The following is a 20,843-nucleotide window of genomic DNA, read 5'->3' as shown; positions in this document are numbered from 1 at the left end:
GTACTGATTTGTAAAACATACAAGATGGCCTCATTGGAAAGTCAACAATTAGGCGTAACCACTCCAGTGTTTTATACATTTGCGTTTCCTCATAGCTTCGGTCATATGACTGACTGTTTTTCTGTGGTAGTGAAAACAGCAACACAGATAATTTGCTGTCTCGCCGGCTGTGGAAAAGACACAATTGATATGATACGGTTCATGTTTCATGTTCTTTTACGTTCAGGCTGCCTTTAACCCGGTGTCTTTGGTTTAAAACCCTTCACAAGGTAAGATGTGTTTAACGAACTATCCATAAAACTAAGTCGTCGTTAAAACAGAAACGTTAATACACGAGTTATAGTTACATGCTAAACCATACTGTAACCTAGCAGGTTCAGGGTAACTTTAACTCATGTGTGGTCTTATGCTAACAACCACAGACCTGTGTAACGTTACTGTTTTTGTTATAGCTAGCTAGCTATATGTCTGACACTTGGCAGTGGCCATTCACACATATTTCAGGATTTTCCTATGTTAAACTAGCTTGAAAACAATCAAGTTATAATATTTATAATAATGTTATTTCCTTATCAGAATGAGATTTTCGCCATTCTAAGTTTTTACTGCATCGATTTGCCTTGGTGTGGGTGGTGCATACATTCAATAAACATATGAAAAAGGGAATAATAGACAAAAGAGCAAAGTAGGCTACTGCAACAGTCAATTGCATAAATATAGACAGTAGGTTGCTGTTCTTGGTATTGATCTCGATCATTTATAGAAAAAGACATTTTGCACTTTAATTTCCACTTGTTTTGTTAGTTGTTAATTTAAATTACGTTAAAAAAAATGTCTTGTAATGTAAAATCAATAAAGTACATTATTTAGACATATTTGACAATGTTGTCCTTTTAAAGCAGTAAGCAGTTGGGTTTCAGAAAATGAATCCAATTTGTTTAAAAAAATGTAAGTAACCACCAATTATCTGCTAGTTAAATCTAGAGGCTGAAGAGTGCTGATTTGTCTCTGTTTAATGTCATTATACATTTTGTTAACTCAGTAACTCCTAATTTGGTAACCTGTGTTGGGCATTTTTTATTATCTTAAATAATAAAATCACTTACTACTTAATTGGCAATGATATATAGTAATTGTTATAGGAATTAGGTTCCAGCCCCTATGTATAGGTGTTAGTGCTGATATTGGGACTTACACATTGCTTTCACATTGTTTATTTAAAAACGGGCTTTACTTTCAGCCCAAACAGGTTTAGTAAGCAAAAATGCAATTTGAAAACTTAAAAACTTACCACAGTAACTGACCTTTTCTTCCTCAGTTCACCCCAAACAAGGAGGAAGACAAGGGGTCTTTAATACTAGATAGTTTAAAAAAAAAAAAGAAGTGAGGATCTCATGATAGGCTCACACACACACATAGTTGCACAGACATTCATTTGTAGACATGTGTCACATGGTAATGGCAAAAAGTATATGCTTTGTCATCCATACATACTTGCCACATCGCACAATATATTTGGGATACACAATGTTTTGGTCATCTTAATGGTAACTGCCAATAATTGTTTAAAAACAACGTGTCACACTGATGTTGTGACCAAAACGATTCATTGAGAAAATAATCGGCTGATTAATTGATGAAGAAGATAATCGTTAGTTGCAGCCCTGAGAAGTTGACATTTAAAAAAATGTTGTGGCAAAACCAGTGCTACATGTCATTATAATAATAATCTTTATATTTGTTTTAAATACGCCAAAAAATGCAATAATACCGATAAAGTCCAGCAAAGCAATTAAATCACTTAAAATGAAAGGAAAACCTAAAAGAAAATGTGAACATTTCCATGAAAGTGTCTTTAGAATATAATTGATCAATTTCTATAAGATTTCTTATGAAAAGTCCCTGCGTGAGGAATGCTCGTGCTTAGGATGAGTCAAAAGGTCAGAAATATATTCAGGGGCCAAATCTTAAAATTAATGAAAGCAGATCTTGAAAGCCATTTATTCTTAAGTGATAAGTCAGGACCAGTGCTAATACGGACATCTGCATCTCCAGCTTAGACACACTGACACTTACTGTAAATTGTGTAAAAAAAAAAAAGAAAATGAGAAAACCACTTCCTGAGAAATAAATCCTTTTTGGAATCTCGTAAATCGATTTAATCAATTAAGTTGATAGTCAGAAAATTAATCTGCAACTATTTTGATAATGAATTCATTTTGTTAAGTCACTAATAAATCCAAATTGTGAGTTTCAGCTTTTTTAAATGTTGAATTGCTGATTTCCTCTTTTTTGCGATAGTACATTTTCTTTGGCTTTTGGACTTTGGGAAATTGGGGGAAACTTGTGACGTGATAGACCAAAATAGTAATTGCTGAATAATTAACAGTGAAATTCGGCAGCCCTGAACTTTTATATAACATGTAAACATGATTATGATAATTTAGGGTCAAAAATTTGGATGACACATTCCTCAGACAATATGTGTGGCCTTGAAATGTGAAACATATTGGGGTTGACTGGACAGATGAACTGTAGCTATAATTAAAGGGTTGTTTATGTAATTGTTTATTGATGTGATAACCCCAGACCAGCTGCTTCAGGAGATCTTTGGCCATTCTGGTCCTATTATGTACTATAATGATAACACTGTACAGTGTATCTGCTGTCATGAGAAACTCTTTTAGTGTTATGAAACCCAGCTCAACCCCCCCAAAACGTATTGGATTGTGTCAAAAAACAAACAACAAGTTTATTTTTCTCAGTTCCTTAAAAGCATTTCATCCGGTTTTCTGCTGCCAGCAACATCATGAGTCGTTACTTTTCTGCTAAACAGCAGCAAGTGTAACAAGTGAAACGCAAAACAATGACTCAGCGTTATTATCCTGGCTGTTTCTTTTACAGACAAATCCACTCTATAACATTTAGCACTTACTATACAGAGTCATTACTCTTTGATATGTTTGTCAATGCCACAAATGTCTTTATATTGCTAGTTTTGTCCTACCAATAGTCCTGAACCTAAATATACTTTGACAAAGAAGAGCATCAAATCCAGATATTTGATTGAGTTTGAACCAGCAAATATCTGGCATTTTTGCTTGACAAAAAAAACAACTTTTTTACTTAAAAATTTAAAAACAATGTTACTTTACTTTTACAGCCATACCATCTCCAGTAGGTAGGTATCACTTTTACTCAAACCTTTAGGCAAAAAAATACAGGAAGAGAAACAAAACCTCATTATTAAAACACACTATGCTTGACATTAAATGTCCCACTTTCTCCACAAAATGCTTAATTTATCAATAATACTAACATTTGTATGCATGATTCACCAGTACAGCAAGAGTACTGGGTCCCAACTGATTTTAATTTCTGCTTAAGCTCCTCAGGTATTTCCATTATTATCTGTTTTTCCCAATTTTAGCTTTACTGTGTTGAGCTTTTTATGTTTCAATCTGACCTTTGGTTTCATAAAACCTTTTTACCTTTTTTGGTAAGCTTGTAAAGAGATGTGTGTTAAGCCAAGGACAAGGGTCGATTTCTTGAAAAGTAGACATTTGAAGATAGAACAGACAGTTTGTTTTGTTGTTATGTGACCTTTTTATTTCATGTTCACAGGTGCCAGTTCAGTAAAAAAAGACAAACTCATGCTGAGCCTCATCATCTCTCTTCCTCGCTCCGCAGTGTATCCCTTCTGAGCATCAGTAGGCTAAGTAATCATAATTTGCAGGTATGGTTAAACTTTTCCAACATCGTGTGTGTGTGTGTGTGTGTGTGTGTGTGTGTGTGTGTGTGTGTGTGTGTGTGTGTGTGTGTGTGTGTGTGTGTGTGTGTGTGTGTGTGTGTGTGTGTGTGTTTTGTTTGTGTTCAAGCTTTTTTTTTATCAAACTCTGCTGATGTGTTGTCTCACTTGATTTTACTTCTTTAGCCTCCTTCTGCGTTTATTGTTTGTGTTTTCTGATTACTACCTTTGTCCGTCCAGCAGGTTTCGTTGACACCATGGCTCAGTGACATCATTTTACAGACTTAATATTTTCCGGGTCAGCCAAGTGTCATGCCGCAACCAAATGGCTACTCCATCAACTCGGCCCCTTTGGACGAGAGCGAGGACATTGAACCCCTCATTGAGAATGATGCAGGTGTTTATTTTTGTAGCAGATAAAAATGTATTTTAATCAAGATTTTGAGTTTGCTACATGCAAATACTCTCAAGATAAGTTCCAAGGAACACTTCACAATTTCCCAGCTCTTAAGGCGATGAGGTCATGAAATAACTTCCAGCAGTTCAGCAGCTGCAACAACCAGCAGTCCAAAACCTAAATATTCAATTTACTATAAAGTTAACATATTTTCACATGTAAGATGATGTTGGTTGTTCTTTTACAACAACAACAAAACTATTAAAAAACTATCAAAATAGCGGCAGATTAATTGTCTGTCAATAGACTTATCGCTGCTCTTTCTATATTTTTATTTAACATAACCTCTGGTGCAAACAAAGAAATTCTCACTTCCAGCAAAACATTAAAACATTAATTATGCTTAAAAAAAAAAAGATATGCTCACAGTCCAGACTACACGTAAATATCATTGTATTATTTTTAACAGTCCCTCCTCAGTGCTGCTCGGCTCGCCTCAACCTGGCCTTCCTGATGTTTCTCGGGTTCGCTGTAGTCTATGGTCTTCGTGTCAACCTCAGCGTTGCCATGGTAGCCATGGTGAATACCACTGACCCCAAACCAGCCCAGAACACCTCCGTAATCTATGCCTGTCCACTACCAGCAGGGTCGGAAAACACCACTGATACTTTCCTACAACCTGAGGGGGTAATAAACAATCTTTTAAGCAATTTTCCTTTCGCTGATTCTTAAACATGTTACTGTAGTATGTGTGTAGTTTGGAACAGAACACTTGATAACGAACCCACTTCAAGATAACATGTTGTTAGTCAGTTTGTTTCTTTAAATTAAGTAAGTTAGGTCAAAATAACTGCAAATCTGACTGGAAAGCATTGGAAAAAGGTAAATAAGAGAGAACAGAGAAGGGGGAAAAGTGTAGCTACTTCTAATGAGTAGAAAATTCCAGTCTGTGCATTTTGATAAGAGTTGATTTGCCATATTTCAGAATCCTCTCAGTGTTTCCATATATGAATATGGATCTCAATTCTATCTGCTATGACCCTATTTACACATTTAAAGACACACTGTACACAACCTCTATCACCTTTACCGGGTGGTGAAATCTCATAGATATAAATGCGAGTAGTAGTACTTGTCAACAGTGTCTGAATGCCTTTTACCATAAACAGTCCCTCTCTTCGTCCTCTGGTCCCAGACCCCACAGTACCCGTGGGACTCAGAGACTCAGGGCTGGCTGCTGGGAGCCTTCTTCTTCGGCTACCTGTGCACGCAGATCCCGGGGGGCTACCTGTCCGGTCACTTCGGGGGGAGTATCTTCCTGGGTTTGGGTGTGCTAGGCACTGCTGCCCTCACGCTGCTCACCCCTCTGGCTGCCCAGATGGGTTCGTACTGGCTGTTTGCACTACGAGCGTTGGAGGGCTTTGGAGAGGTAAGAGTGCATGAGGCAGGACACAGGAGGCTGCAGGGCATATAAAGTGCACAGTTAGGTGTTTGTATTTGTTTTCCCTCTGATGCTTTAGTAGCTTTTACACTAGAACTGCAACTATCAATTATTGTCATTATTGATTAATCTGCTGATTTGTTTTCTTGATTATTTGATTAAGTGTTTGGAGTATAAAATGTAAAAAAAAAAAACATGACTTAAATGATTAATAGTTTATCAAAAATATTTGCTGATTAATCATTTCAGTTCTGTTTTACATCCCAGAATATTTTTTATAAAATTGAAACTTTGGATTGCTACACATCTACATTCCATATGTACATATTTTTCTGTCTCACACTCTGCCTGTCTCTCTGCCTGTGTCTCCATGTTTCCAGGGTGTGACGTTCCCGGCCATGATGGCCATGTGGGCTCGGTGGGCTCCTCCTCTGGAGCGCTCTCGCCTGATGACCCTGTCGGGATCTGGGGCCAACTTTGGGGCCTTTTTGGCTCTGCCGCTCACCGGCTACATCTGCCAAACCTTAGGCTGGCCCGCTGTCTTCTACCTCTGTGGTGAGCAAGGGTTAATGTATGACACTAAGAACCCTAAGGCCCAAAAGCAGTGGTGGAAGATAGTAAAGTAAATGTAGTCCTGCAGAATGGCTCATTTCAAAATAATATATACTGTATTATATTACATTATAATTTGTTAGGATAATTATTTATCTACGTGTGTCTCTTTCAGGGGGTGCTGGTTGCCTCTGGGCAGTCTTTTGGTTTATTTTTGTATCCAATGATCCTCGCACCCACCGTCGAATCAGTGAAGAGGAGCGAGAATACATCATAAACTCCATCGGATGTCAGGTGCACATCAAACATTAACCAATGTTTTATGAACTGACGTGCAGTTCACATTTCTCAATCTTGCTCTACTTTTTCTGGTAAACAAGTAAGCTGTAGTGATTAGAAATGACAAAAGAGGTATTAGTTTAAAAATGTTTAAACCAGAGGACCCAGAAGAATGAGATGCCCTGCGTTATTGATTTTTCTCTTTGTTGAAGATATCAAACTCTGGCCTATTGCAGCTTTAAATCTTTGATATAAATACATGAAACAACAAATTATTATCCTCATGAGTCCACTCGTACAGTTTCCCTGTTTTGCCAGTTGGTATGGAAGCTGCAAAGAAGGTGTTTTATTCAGTTATCTAAAGTTTTTTTTTTTTTAGCCAGAATCACACTTCCATTCAGCTGTATGTCTGAAAGGGAGTTTTGGATGAATTGAAATTGAGTTGTCCCTCACACCTCTACTCCATGTTGAAGAGTTTGTCTCTACTTGCAGTGTAATGTTGTTTTTAAGTTCCCTCTCAAACATCCTGTTGCCTTTACTGTTCTCTGTTTTTCTTACTTTCTCTTCCCCTCAGCTGTCCTTTTGTTGTTTTGCTGGTGTAATGCCAACAAGTCATTTTACAGATTTAAATCCAGCTCAGTGTCATGGCAGTGTGGGCAGATGAAATGTGTGTGGCTTCCCTCCATGGCTGCAGCACATGGAGCTCCCAGCTGAGCAGATCAGCGGAGGTCTGCCAAGATTGCCTGGATGACACCAAACACGTCACAGAGGCCGCTCAGACCTCGGCTGCTCTGAGCTCCTTGCACTGGCGCCACACAGGGAAGCCAATCACCGTTCTTCTAAACACACTGCCTACACAAAGATGACACAGAGCTGGATTAAACCAGCAAAGTATCCCTTTAGTGAAAGCTTTCCTGTCAATTGTTCCCTCTTAAACTCCCTGTTGCCTTGACAGTTTTTCTTACTTTCTCTTCCCCTCAGCTGTCCTTTTGGTGTTTTGCTGCCATAATGCCAACAAGTCAGCTTGCTGATTTAAATCTAGCTCTGTGTCATGGCAGTGTGTGCGGACAAATGTGTATGGCTTCCCTCTATGAGCTGAGCAGATCAGGGGAGGTCTGCCAAACGCATCACAGAGGCCCCTGAGACCTCATCTGCTCTGAGCTCTATGCAATTGCGCCACACAGGGAAGCCAGTCACCTTTCGTCTGCACACACCGCCCACACAAAGATGACACAGAGCTGGATTCAAATTGGCAAAGTATGTAGTGAAAGCTTTCCTGTCAATCAATGTATGTAATATTTTAAGTTTACTTGCTTCCTAACATTTAAAACCTGTTCAAATCTGTTTAATAATCTTTTTTTTGGTATCATAATATCAGTGATAACTAAGGTTTTTTCGTCACACGTGTAGTGTTTTCTAAAGATTTTGTCATGCACCTGCAGGGTACAGGTCATGGCTGGTCCGTGCCCGTGCTGCCCATGCTGCTGTCGGTCCCTCTGTGGGCCATCATCGTCACTCAGATGTGTTCAAACTGGAGCTACTACACCCTGCTCACCTCCCTGCCCACCTACATGGATAATATCTTGCACTTTGACCTACAATCGGTAAGGTTCAAATTTATTTGTTCCCACATTTCATATTTTAAAATGAATAAGAAATGTTGGTAAGCAGCGATTGATCTTGAATTATGTTTGAAGGTTGTGTGTAATTTACTAAAATTAAACAGTTGTGGTTTCTTACCTGTATATTTTCCAAAAGTAAAAAACTTTAAGATGTATTAAAGTTTGAATCTATCAGTCAGCCTGGTTTGGAACAGAATTGGGACTGAACTGGAAAAAATTTTCTAAACATATTTATCAATGACCTTAAGAGGTTCTGGTAGGCCATTTTTTAATCTTTGAACAGAGCAAGGCTAGCTGTTTTCCCCTGCTTCTGGTCTTTAAGCTAAGCAAAGCTAACCAGCTGCTGTTTCATATTTACTTTACACACATAAGAGACGCATCAATCTTCTCATCTCTCAGCAAGAAATACAATAAGTGTGCCAAACTATTTTGTTTTTTAATGTAACCAAAGGTCATAAATGATTTTGGTGGTCTCATCACTTACATTCTGTACTTCTCTCTTACAGCCCCAATGCTGTGTGACAGGGCACTGTAATATGCTTATTTATGCATCTCTTAAAACTGAACAAAGACAAGGCTACCTGTAATCATCAAATTAGAGCTGCAAATATGAATCCATTAATTGATTAGTTGTCAACTTTTAACTTAATTGCAACTATTTTGATAATTGATTATTTGTTTTTTTATTATTAACAATTCTTTGATTCCAGCTTTTTAAATGTGACTATTTTCTAGTTTCTTCACTCTTCTATGATAGTAAATGTAATATCTTTGCATTGTGGACAAAACAAGACATTGGACATTTTTCACCATTTTCTTACATTTTATAGACCAAACAACTAATCAATTAATCAGGAAAATAATCAACATATTAATTGCCTATGAAAATAATCGTTCGTTACAGCCATACATCAAATCCTTAACAACTCTAAAATCAAAATCTCTGTGTCTCTGTCCAGAATGGTTTCCTCTCCGCTCTGCCATACCTCGGTGCCTGGTTATTCTCGACTCTGTCAGGTGTCGTAGCAGACAGTCTGATTGAGAGGAAGGTGTTCAGCATCACCAACGTACGCAAGCTCTTTACACTCGCAGGTAAAAGAAACTTTTCCTCTCAGATCCTCTTTGTTTATGTCACGTATACACGTATACAGGTGTATATGCTGCATGTTCTGCATGATTGCTTCTGTGTCTGTTTTTTTGTTTTTTTGAACATTTTAATTTTGGCCGATTTTACAAGAACATACACATGACAAAGTAAGCCAAAAAAAAAACAACCATCAAGAACAACAACAAAAAAACAGACAAACAGCCAGCAAACACTCTGTTCAAAGCAAAGAAAATGTGGAAATGCACATGCCAAAAAAGAATAGAAAAAAGAGGTCAGGTCCCAGTTCGTGGTTTTCTCCTCCTTATGTATACTCAGTAAAAGGGACCCAAATCTTCTTAAATTTATTGTGTGAATTGGACAGCTTTTGTGTCTGGTTGACTGTCACAGATCAAGGGATAGATGTTTATGTGGAAGTTAAGGACTCAGAGAAGTCATTTACATTGGACCATTTTACTTCATTTGTGCAACAAGTGCAGTCTGTATTTCACTTTTGACAGTATTGTTTTGGCTCTGGCACAAAGTGTTGCTCTTTACTACCACTTTTGATGAACCCTGTAGCGGTTGTGGCCCTTTTTATACAAACCCACACTGATCACGCAATAAGGATAGGGAAACCCCTTAAAGCTAGAAGTCACATTTAACCTCATAGTCACACTTTCAATTAGGATACAATGTGCTGGAGTATAAGGGCAAAACAATAAACACGTTACTGTCCAAATATGCACAGACTGCACTGTATTTTTCCTGTTTGTTTGTATTGTACAAACAGTGGAAATCAACAATTATCAATTACAGTTATCCTGCCTGTCTGATGGAAAGTGTGTGTGATTTATCATCTGATATTGTTGCGCTCTTTCTTTTGAACTGCGAGACTGAGAGTTAAATTCTTCACACACACTTCCACTTACCAAAGATCATTTTAGAGTAATTACTGGACCATCTGCAACACCGAAATCAATAATGTAACCTACAGAAAGGAATTTTTCAGAATACGTAAAGGTTATGATTTTATATACTCCAAAGGTGAAGGTGCTTTGACGCAAGTAACTGTTCTATTTTGGTACCGCCCCATTTACAATTTAAGTAAAGTTTTCCACAACTGAATAATCGCCAATAACATGACACATCATTACACTTACCTAAGGGAATTATATTTTCACTTGTCCAACACAAAGTCTCAGTTTTCAGAATGTTCTTGTGACAAACAAATAAGGAAGTGTCCCCTACACAGGAATCGGTATGTTGGTTTTCAGTCAGTAAGTAAAATATTTAAGGAGAAATTCATTTATTACAGACAGAAAAACAAATTACAGTATCTCTCAAGACTCAGGTTTTTAATGTAATAATGCTGCCCTCATCTGGTTTAGATTGAGTATTGAAAGAATCACACAGATATCCAGATATACAAACAACGTGTTTTATGGTTTACTCATTGACTGTAGAGAACGAAAGAGAACCAGGAATACCAGGGATGTTTTCTCCAAGTGTACTGGTTATTTCCTTCGTCTTTTTAACATCCATCTCTCCACACATCCCCCTCCTCTCTGCAGGTGTGTTGCCAGCGTCCGCTCTCCTCGTGGCTGTGAGTTACGCCGGCTGCAGCCACATCCTCACCGTCGCCTTCCTCACGCTCTCCACAACCATAGGAGGGGCAACCGCCTCCGGAGTCTACATCAACCAAATAGACATCGCTCCTCGGTGGGTGTTACCTTCCATACTCCTTCCCCACTCGCATATTCTGCCATTTGTTAGGATTAGGGCTGCATGTGGCCATTTCAATTTTCCAGAATCTCAAGGTAACATCTTCAAATGTCCAGAAATATTCAGTTTACAAAGATATGAAACAGATAAAAGCAGCAAATCGTGTAATTCACAAACCTGAAACCAGAGAATGTTTTGCTTTATTTGTGGAAATTTACTAAAACTTTAAACTAGTTATCAGATTTTTTTTCTGTTCATCAACTAATCGTTTCAGTTGTGATGAAGACTCAGACGTTTGAACAGTAATATTATGATGTGGACAAGCTTTCAGCCAAATCCTCCAGTTTTGGTCCTCCTGACTCATAATTGTACGTACAATACTGTATGTGTGATACACATTATGATTAGACTAATTTCCACTGTCTCTGTATTATAAAGAAACACTGAAGAATATTTTACCTCTCTCTCTTTCTCTTGCAGATATGCAGGAATACTTCTAGGAATCACCAACACATTTGGGACCATTCCTGGAGTCTTGGCACCCATTGTTACAGGATACTTTACTAAGGATGTAAGTCTCTAAAAAGGATTTATTGTTTCAGTCCCCTAAATTATCATATAGATGCGGTGCCTGGATAGCTCACCTGGTTGTGCGTGCACCCCATATACAGAGGCTCAGTCCTTGCCAAAAATAAATCATTAAAAATGTGAGGGTTTCCAATAAGCTGTAATTTGAGTAATTTAGAGGATTGTACTGTTGATTGGACAAAACAAGCATTGTGAAGGTGTCACTGTGGGCTGGTAATTGTTATTATTTGAGACTGCATTTCTCACTTTTTTCAAAATTTTTACAAATCGAAGTGAATCAAATGAAAATAATCAACAGATTAATCCATAATGAAAAATAATCATTAGTGGGAGTACGAAACAAAATGGAACAAAAATGAACTCCAGCTCAACAAACTACAACAGTAAAATCCTGCTTTTACATTAATGCACGAGTATTATACATAAAAGTAGAATAGACACAGGGGACATTTTCTGCATAGAGTACTTTAAAGGGGCTGTACTCGACATTCAGAACATTAATATAGCAGCAAACAAATATTTGTTTGTCGAGATATAGTGGAGCAATGGCGTCCTGAGCAGAGAATGAAGTCACTCTCTCTGTGTACAAGTACCCCTGGTTGGGAATCAATGCTGTATGTAATGGGACACTGAAGTAATATGTTACCTCTTCTTCTGTGGTTCTTAGCACACCCTGGCAGGCTGGAGGATGGTGTTCTGGGTGGCTGCTGGGATCAACGTCGGTGGTGCGCTCGTCTACACAATATTCGGCAGCGGGGAGATCCAGCCGTGGGCCGGCACCAAGGAGGAGAGTGCAGAAGCTAAGAAAGACAGGAGCAGGTCCATCTCCACATAAAACATAAAAGTTCAGGTGAATACATCTGACAAACGCAAAGAAAAGTGGCAGATGGTGTACAGCTTTAAAAGACAGTGGCATATAGTTAAACCCAGGAGAAGAGATTTGAGTACTACCTCTTTTAAGTCGATGTATGAATCAATGCAGTATTCACAATCAATAAATACGAAGAATGGGAGAGGTGTACCGACAATATTTACATCAAGCATAGCTTAACATTTTTATCAGTGGACCAGGATAGTTGGATCAAGAATCATTTTAAGATTTGTGTTTTTACATTGTCTGCAGAGTTTTTATCAATAATATCTTGGAAAGTTTACTCTCAGGTAAGCATTTGAACAATAATTCCAGCAAAGCAAATGATTTTACGCACATTTTGATAGTAGGATTTTAAAGTAGAAAAATACCAACCACTGCCTTGTTCTCTTGTTCCGTTTTCTGTTGTAAAACATAAAAAAGGTAATTTAAGGTACAACTGTTTTTATTAGACTCATATTTACATTATAATCAGTGATATTTGCACCCCAGGTTAGAGAAAAACTCATTTTTAAGCAATTTGTATGATTTATGTTTTGTATGTTTTTTTAAGTTTTTCTTGCGCTGTGAACGAGATGGGACCATATGTATAATGAACCAATCAAACACTTTACAGCTTACACTTTGCTTACTTCAGCTGCTTCGTTTACAACTGTATATGTTTCTGACCACTTCTAGACTGAAAAAACACACCAAAGGCCTTCTATTTGGTACAGTACCAATATTGTAATAAATTATCTTTCTAAGAGATTGTAATCAATTATTTAGAAAGATGAGGTTTTTAAGTTTCAGTTTCATCCAGAAAACCTAAGCACCTTCTACTGCCAGGATTTGAATATTTTTAATAAAAATGTGATGAACTATGACTTACTTTTTGAGTAACGTTTCTAAAAAATATGGGGATTTGCAGTGTTTTTAATGTGTCATCATTTTTCAACTACAATAATTAGAAAAGACAAGTCATGCAGTATGTCAAAAGTGCAATAATTTATTTACCTTCTGTGTGCGTTGAAAGTGTGTGAGGTTGTACAATATGTTAAATATGTTTTATTGTGAAAAGAATCAAGTTTGTATTGCTGAGAAAAACTAAAATATGTGGCATCAGAGTGAAGTCTGTGTTTTATATTTCTATTTAGACTATTGCGTTGTTGCAGATTGTTGTAATTTTACAGTCAACTCAAATTAAAGTGCCTATATTATGAAAAAAACACTTTTTCTGGGATTTGGGGTGTTCTTTTGTGTCTCTGTTGCTTCCACACACACAAACTTTGTAAAAAATCCATCCATGCTGTTTTGAGTGAGATACGGTTTCTGAATGAGTCCTGTCTATGGAGCTAGCTAGCTGACATGATCTACATCTGAGCTACTGCGCATGTGCGAGTGCAATCAAAGTAGTAGTACAGAAGAAGAAGAAAAGAGGTCTCACTCTGTAGCTAAAACAGAGACCAGCTGAAAAGAGGATCTGCAGCAGTGAGAGAGAGCGGTGCAGTAACAAAAATATGGTGTTTTTTTTTTTAAATTTAACCATGTAAACCTATTGTGGTACAACCTTAAAATACAATTATGAACCTGAAAATGAGCATAATATGGGCGCTTTAACACAGGAAATGTACGTACATGTGCATGACACTCAGATTTACAGGCAACAAAGTGAAACAAAGAGACAAAAAACTCTATTTAAATATTTCATACCCTAAAATACCACATATCCTTCACAACTCTTTATAAAAAAAACTGTAATTTTCAGATGGAAAAACCTACAAGGACAGGTCCTCAGTGTCCTCAATTGTAGCTACAACTGTTTAGATCAATGATCAGTGATTTTGTTTGACTCCTCCTGAAACACAGGCCGTGTTTACTGTCTGCAGAGGTTGTAGATCTCCTTACGTAAACACACAGATTATGTCCTGAGTCCTCTTGAGCTGTAGGGATGTTTTCATGAACCACCTGTGGAGATTTGATACAACAGCACTTGAATTTAAACTCAATCAGCAATAAATACCTTTATCAAAATTTTTCTCTGTCGCCACTAGATGGCACAACTATAACAAATAACATTTTAGCAGTGATCTCTGGACTGTTGAAATGGAGATAAACATTTTGAATAACACTTCTTAATCAAAGCAGCTACATGACATGTTAAGTATATATGTTTGGGTGTAGTGTATAACCCTGATCAGTGATCATCATATGGGTAATGTACTACCAGTGTTGGAAATAAAATACCAATACCACAATTTTAAATATCCCTTTATTCAAAAGCTTACTTAAACAAAAGTGTGTATGTATTATCAAGAAAGTGTAGGCCTACTTGAGTATGCAAGTAAAATACTCACATGCAGTCCAAATGGGCTCTGTCATTATTACATTATTATATATATTATACCATTAAAATTTGGGCCACCAGGGGGCTCACTGCCTACTGCACCATCATGACTGATGGGGAACAACCAAGGTTTCCAATCCTAAAAGATAACTTTTTAAAACTCCTAACTTTCAAATGGAACAGAAATATGTTTATAAATATAAAAAAAAAAAAAAAACGGCATTTCTATCAAGTAATCAAATGTGGTAACACAGAAGAAACGAAAGAAAGGCATAATTAATGTATTTTACCTTGTATTTGTGTCACAAAGGCTAACAAAAGTCATATTTCTAGAATCTACAATGGGTTTTTTCCACCAGAAAACATTGTATGGGAAAGAAAAATGGGAACAAGAATGTACTTTAACATTGTCAGAGGAGTCTGTGTGCACAGTCCAGTAAAACAACGCCTTTCTTAAATAGAGAGAATATTTTTATTTAAATATATGATAAAATGTTTTATTACACCAACACAGAAAAAAAGCAAATATTACGAGGATTCAATTTGGGTTTTTTAGTTACCACTTTACTTGAGTATTTCCATTTTATTCGACTTTATACTTCTAGTGCACTACATTGTGGAAGCCAATATGTTTTACTCCACTACATTCATTTCATAACATTAGTTACTTGTTACCTTGCAGATTCAGATTATTAATATAATATAAGCAACTAATAATATATGATGTATTATTGTAGAGTATGCTGACAACAGTATATATATGATTCTGAAATTGGCCATTCTGCATACTGAGTAATTTTACTTTTGATAGGCTACTTTAAGTTTATTTACATGCTTAAGCTTATGTTATTTTTGAACGACTTTTAGCCTACTTGTAAAATAGTATTCCTACACTGTGGTATTGCGTCTTTTATTTGTTTTTTCCCCCCAGTATTATAGACCTTTAAGTAAAAGCTCTGAGTACTTCTTTCACTAATATTGTGTCACTCATGGATGTAAATTACATTGACCGGTGTTACCGGATGCTTGCATCAGATTGTTTGATGAATGACCCGGATGTCCTTGTAAACCGGTTTGGTGTAACGGGAATTGTCGCTCGACGCCCTGCCTTTTCGATGCCTTTTCGTCACGTATTACCTGTAAACATTTCTACCCATTGATATTGTTACTCCACGACAACGTCACCCTCTCCTCGTCAAATAACTCCTCTTGAATGATGTTCGATTAATCATGAAGCTGGCTTAATGCTTGTTTTTATTGGCGGTTGTATTCGGATATTTACCAAAGACTTAATAACACATTTTACAACAGCTAACCATAGCTAACGTTAATAGCATTATAATAAATGATTGCCATGGCGTTATTCTCTTTCACTAATTTAGACATTATGGCGTGAATTATTTATGGCGTATTTTTTTCTTGGTGTTTTGAAACCTTATATCCAACTTAAAATAATGTTAGCTTAGGTCATGTTAGCATTGTGCTTATGCATTTTTCATGATAATGCAGTTGTTGACTGTCCTGGAAGCGAGTATTTTGTTCCCAGGGTGGCACGCCTTCGCCATCCTACGAAAAAGAAATGGCGTCCTAGAAAGCAAGTATACACTTTATATAACGTAATGTATAATACATTATTAATGCATAGAAAAACCATCCATGAATGTGATGCCTTTATTCTGCAAATAAAAATGGATTTACCCCCAATGTCTTTATTCATGTGTATGTTTTAATGTATTTAATTGCATTTGTTTGGTTCAATAAAAGAAAGTTGACACAGTCCTAGTCCGTAGCATTTATTAGTACTGTTGTCTCACAAGTAGTACATTTATTTATCGGTTTTACATTTAAAATTCACAAATAGTCACCAACACAACTCCAAAGTCAGGAGTATATGAACACATGAAGCAAGACATTGAACACACTGGCTGCAGGGGAACGTATCTGTTCTTTCAACACAGCATTGCTGAGCCAGGTTTTATTGATCATTTTAGTTCCTGCGAGATTTGTATCATGTCCTGACAAAAATGATTATGAATAATACCCCCTGTGAGGGTACATTCAGTCTAATTGTTTCTCTTATTTAAATGTTTTTTTTAATCAGTTTTCTCAGTTAAGTTGTATTGCATGGGAGTCCTGTCAATTTCCTCCTGTGTGTCTGCTGTACCACATACCTGTACATAAGTGGAAAAAGACCAGTTTGATTTTTAATAATGACGACATTCATAGCTCATATAAAATACTGGACCAGAAACCTCACCAATTTTGTTGGAAGCAGGATGCACATTTGTTTACCTTAAGATATAAATATAAATTTTTTAATTTCATGTTTAACATGTAATGGGGTTTCAACCAGTTTCAAGGCTCAAATGTTAATGAAACCAAGCATTTGGAACAGAAAAACATACACTTAATTATTGACAAAAAGCTTTATTTAGCCCAATATCACGTATAATATTTCAACAGCTTTACACATCCACAACAGCTAGAATCTACATATGGGTATAAAACCACAATGGAAGAAGCAACAGGTAGTCATAGGCACAGGTGGGTGAATGAAATTTCCTGCTGCCCCTAAAGTAGAATCCAAGAGTTTATTCATATAGCTACCATGGAGGCTGCGCATAAACACCTCTCCTTAACACTTAGGGTGTGAAACAAATGCCGACGATAGCCTGGACACTAAAAGGGAATACTTTGCAAGTGTGAAGCGGGGGGGGGGGGGTTAGCAGACTGCAGGAGATGTGAAACTGGTGTTGTGTTGTAAATGTCATTTATTTGCATTAACTGTCCCCCCACCCCAGATACAATCTGAGCCATCTATTGCTATTTAGATTCAGTTACCTAAAACTCTTGACTGTGTGCACATGAATGCTGGAGCCGTGGGATTTTCTGAATGTTGGCTTTGATCAAAATCAATCAGAGCCTTTTTTTTCACTGCACCCACACAGAAACCGAGTCACGTTTCTTAAAACTGGCAGATAAAGACAAATCTAAAGTATCAGTTGATGCTGCTGCCCACAAAAAACTGGTTTGAACTGGACCCCATAATGTGTTTATTTGGTTAGCATGTCTATTTACTGTACAAGGTAAAATATTGTCTGTTTATACTATACTATATGGCCAAAATTATGTGGAAAAAGTTTACTTATGTGCATTGTACCTTAGATTAGTTTTCCCCAGCCATTTTAATTCATAACCTCTTAAAATTTGACTATGTACTTGGGACTCCTCATCACATTTTCACCTAGTAACGAGTAGTTTTCCCAAAAGAGTGTTAAAACGAGGTTTATAATCTCATGCGACCGTCGTCACCAGTTGCATATGTTTACAATTATAACCGACTTCCTTTTAAATTTGGATGGATTTTATAGGTTTTGTCTCCTTTCTTATTCTGTAATTCATCTCACAACTCCTCAGATTAATACTGTGGCTCCATGCTCACAAATGCCAAATTTTGTGGCAACAGTTTGTTTCTCCTTTTCCCTTTTTTAACATACAAATGCCCTCAAGCAGAAAGCTGGGTACATGAAGAAATGCTTTCCCCCAGTTTGATGAACACATACTTGACCAGTACATTTAAATGATTTAAGGCAGATTATTACAATTAAAGGGAGCCTTAAAAACATATTGCTTTTTCTACTAGTTTATGTAGCGAACAGAGGCAAAGCTGACCAGTGCTGTCTGCCGTCCGTCCATCTATCCATCTATCCATCTATCTATCTATCCATCTATCTATCTCTCTATCTGTACTAACAAACAACAGGTTTTTCTCAGTCTTGTTATATTTTCACATCTCTCGTTGCTATAACCACCACTCATACCGATGACTCATCACTGACGTGTTGCCTGTTGAATCATATTCTCCCTTTCACACACTCACACACACACACCCTGTTGTACTGCAGTGTATGAAATAAGAACACAGCTGTTGTACCTTGCTCTGGGCTTCATGAATCGAGCTGTGTGTTTTTAGCCATGCTAGCAGCGTAGCACTCTAGGGATGGCAATGTTAGTCAGTTGTCCAGACTCAAATATCTCAACAACTATTTAATGGCACAATCATGATTTCCAGAGGATGAATCCTCATGACTTTGTTGCTCCTTTGACTTTCCAAAAGTGTTATTTTCTTCAACACTTTATGACCATACAGTATACCTGTAAAACTGTTAACATCCCCCTCAGCTATACTTTGTTGTTTAGTTTATCTTACTGGATTGTGAATTTGTGTATGGTAAAGTATGGTACTCCTGTAAAATTTTTGAGGTAGTACTTTACTTTAGCTTTTCCATTTTCCCCTACATATCTGTTTCAAACCAATTGACAGAGAGACTGATAGCGCTGTCACTGTAAAATGTGGCTGGTTTACTTTTCTCATATCCCATGAAGCCTACAACTAAGAGAAAGTTACATATGGTTTACAACTAATCTAAGCTACCATTTAGACTTGCTTATGTGTTAAAAAATTAATTTCTTATCTGGCCTTCCAAAGTGAAATCAAAAGCCAGGAAAGCTGTGTATGCCTTTCAAGTTAAGATTGAAAACTTCACCCTGTTAAATAAGTGTCAGTGTTGCTCATTTTACTTTAAATGCTAATCCAAATTTAGGAATAGCAGTTGCTCAACATTGTGGCAACTGGTGGAGTCAGAAGACATTTAAAAGTACATTATGCTTTGTGAGAGAAAGGCGTGGCTCAGTCAGTCAATCGGTTATATATGTGAATTACGTAAAGCAGTAAAAAAGCCGTGCTTTTGTATGCATGCAAACAAACAGCAGAACCTGTTTGTATGCATGCAAACAAACAGCAGAACCTGTTTGTTTGCATGCATACAAAAGCACGGCATGTATCCGACATTTAACAGGGATTTATTTACAATCATTTTACAATAAATAATTAATAACGAACGTTCCGTCTATGACTGCAGCTGAGAAAACAACACACATTTTAAACTCACTCTTTATGACTCTACTCTCTTTCTGCCCCTCAGACATCCTAACAACTCCCTCTCCTCCCCATATCTCCCCCCGGCTTGCCTCTCTCTGCTTCCTCCTCTCGTGGTCGCTCTCTTCTCTGCGCTGAGTGAAAGCAGCAGCTGTCAAGTTAAAGTGGCTGTTACCTGAACTGCAGGGAAAGCAGAGCATGTGTGTGTGTGTGTGTGTGTGTGTGTGTGTGTGTGCCAGGGGATGCCAGCTGCCTCTATACTGGGCAACATGCCACATTGATGGAAGAAGAGGCAGAATCTGACCTCTTGACCCCCAAGTAGCATCCAAGTGACAAAACAGGCCTTTACCCAGTCTAATTCATAATCACATTTACAGGTTGCAGTGGGCAGCTTTAAGATGTGAATATGGGTGAGATTGTGTAAAAAATCAAATATTTGAATGAATAAATGATTCAAAGGAGAATACGCTGATAAAAATCACAGCAAAGTTAACAAAGGAGAGACGTTATAAGATATCACGTTTTTGTGGTTGTTGATACTTATTTCCCACTATGTTTTTGGTTGTTAAGCAGCTGACCCTGAAATACACTTCACCCTGAGAACATCACTTTTAATTTAATCAAACACTTGTGTAGCCTATATGCGTCTGTTGTAAATGTAAACGACCAGCAAGATAGGGTGTCTTAAAAACAGCCTGAGTTAATCTTTTCAGGGTCTGGGCTCTGTTTGAATGCAAATGTCGGATTGAGATAATCTCTTCAGGCTGATGAGTCGTCCCAATATTACCAGAAGGTGGGTGTGAGGGCTTTGTGGTAGATCTGTAAATAGTGATTTTATTTTTTAATTAATGATTTAAAAAAAAAATCCACTTCCCGGTGTGGAGAGAATCATCTGTATCATCTATAGGCTATGTTATTTACACAACCAAACATACAACCTGTGAATGATGAATAACTTCTATTAATATCGTTATTACATAGGCTATTATTAAAAAACATTTTGTGTGTCTTTGCATGTGTTTTTGAAATTTTCAGTTTGAAATACACTCTGTCCTCCCAACCTTTTTTCTATGAAACATTTGTCATATTAATAACTGGGTGAAGCTGTATCTGGTAATGATTATTTATTTTATAATACATTTCAAACTTCATTATGTCCAACACTTGGAATGTGGATGGTATTAAGTGGATGTTTTTTTTAATTTCTTCAGCATGATATCATTTATAGTTTTTTAATGGATAAAAAATAAGTCATATCAAGGAATCTTTTA

The 20,843-nt window shown here is 37.1% G+C and overlaps 1 protein-coding gene across 4 annotated transcripts; it reads left to right on the top strand.

The window, feature by feature from the left end:
- Positions 1–15: 15 nt before the first annotated feature.
- LOC144528614 (sialin) lies at positions 16–13,517 on the top strand. Of its 4 annotated transcripts, XM_078267308.1 has the most exons (13): positions 17–269; positions 3,164–3,181; positions 3,625–3,736; positions 3,992–4,145; positions 4,615–4,832; positions 5,341–5,574; positions 5,967–6,141; positions 6,314–6,432; positions 7,860–8,021; positions 8,999–9,131; positions 10,698–10,845; positions 11,329–11,419; positions 12,104–13,517. In XM_078267308.1, exons 4-13 carry the CDS (start codon positions 4,061–4,063, stop codon positions 12,269–12,271), a joined length of 1,533 nt encoding a protein of 510 aa, XP_078123434.1. In that variant the 5' UTR covers positions 17–269; positions 3,164–3,181; positions 3,625–3,736; positions 3,992–4,060; the 3' UTR covers positions 12,272–13,517. The 4 variants fall into 4 exon arrangements, 3 of the variants coding, with proteins under 3 accessions (XP_078123434.1, XP_078123432.1, XP_078123433.1); XR_013502917.1 differs by lacking the exons at positions 3,164–3,181; positions 12,104–13,517 and adding an exon at positions 11,123–11,216 and having other exon boundaries at positions 16–269; XM_078267306.1 differs by lacking the exon at positions 3,164–3,181.
- Positions 13,518–20,843: the final 7,326 nt, after the last annotated feature.

This window comes from Sander vitreus, chromosome 14, assembly GCF_031162955.1.
Source record: "Sander vitreus isolate 19-12246 chromosome 14, sanVit1, whole genome shotgun sequence".
NCBI lineage: Eukaryota > Metazoa > Chordata > Actinopteri > Perciformes > Percidae > Sander > Sander vitreus.
Note: the sequence above shows the minus strand (reverse complement) of the source record. Positions and strands in the feature narration are given on the sequence as shown.

Excerpts from the sequence above, each read along its gene's own strand:
- LOC144528614 (XM_078267306.1), top strand. The coding sequence starts at position 4,061 with ATGCCGCAACCAAATGGCTACTCCATCAACTCGGCCCCTTTGGACGAG. Across the intron at positions 9,132-10,697 it reads CAAGCTCTTTACACTCGCAG|GTGTGTTGCCAGCGTCCGCT; the intron begins GTAAAAGAAACT and ends TCCTCTCTGCAG. Across the intron at positions 10,846-11,328 it reads CAAATAGACATCGCTCCTCG|ATATGCAGGAATACTTCTAG; the intron begins GTGGGTGTTACC and ends TTTCTCTTGCAG.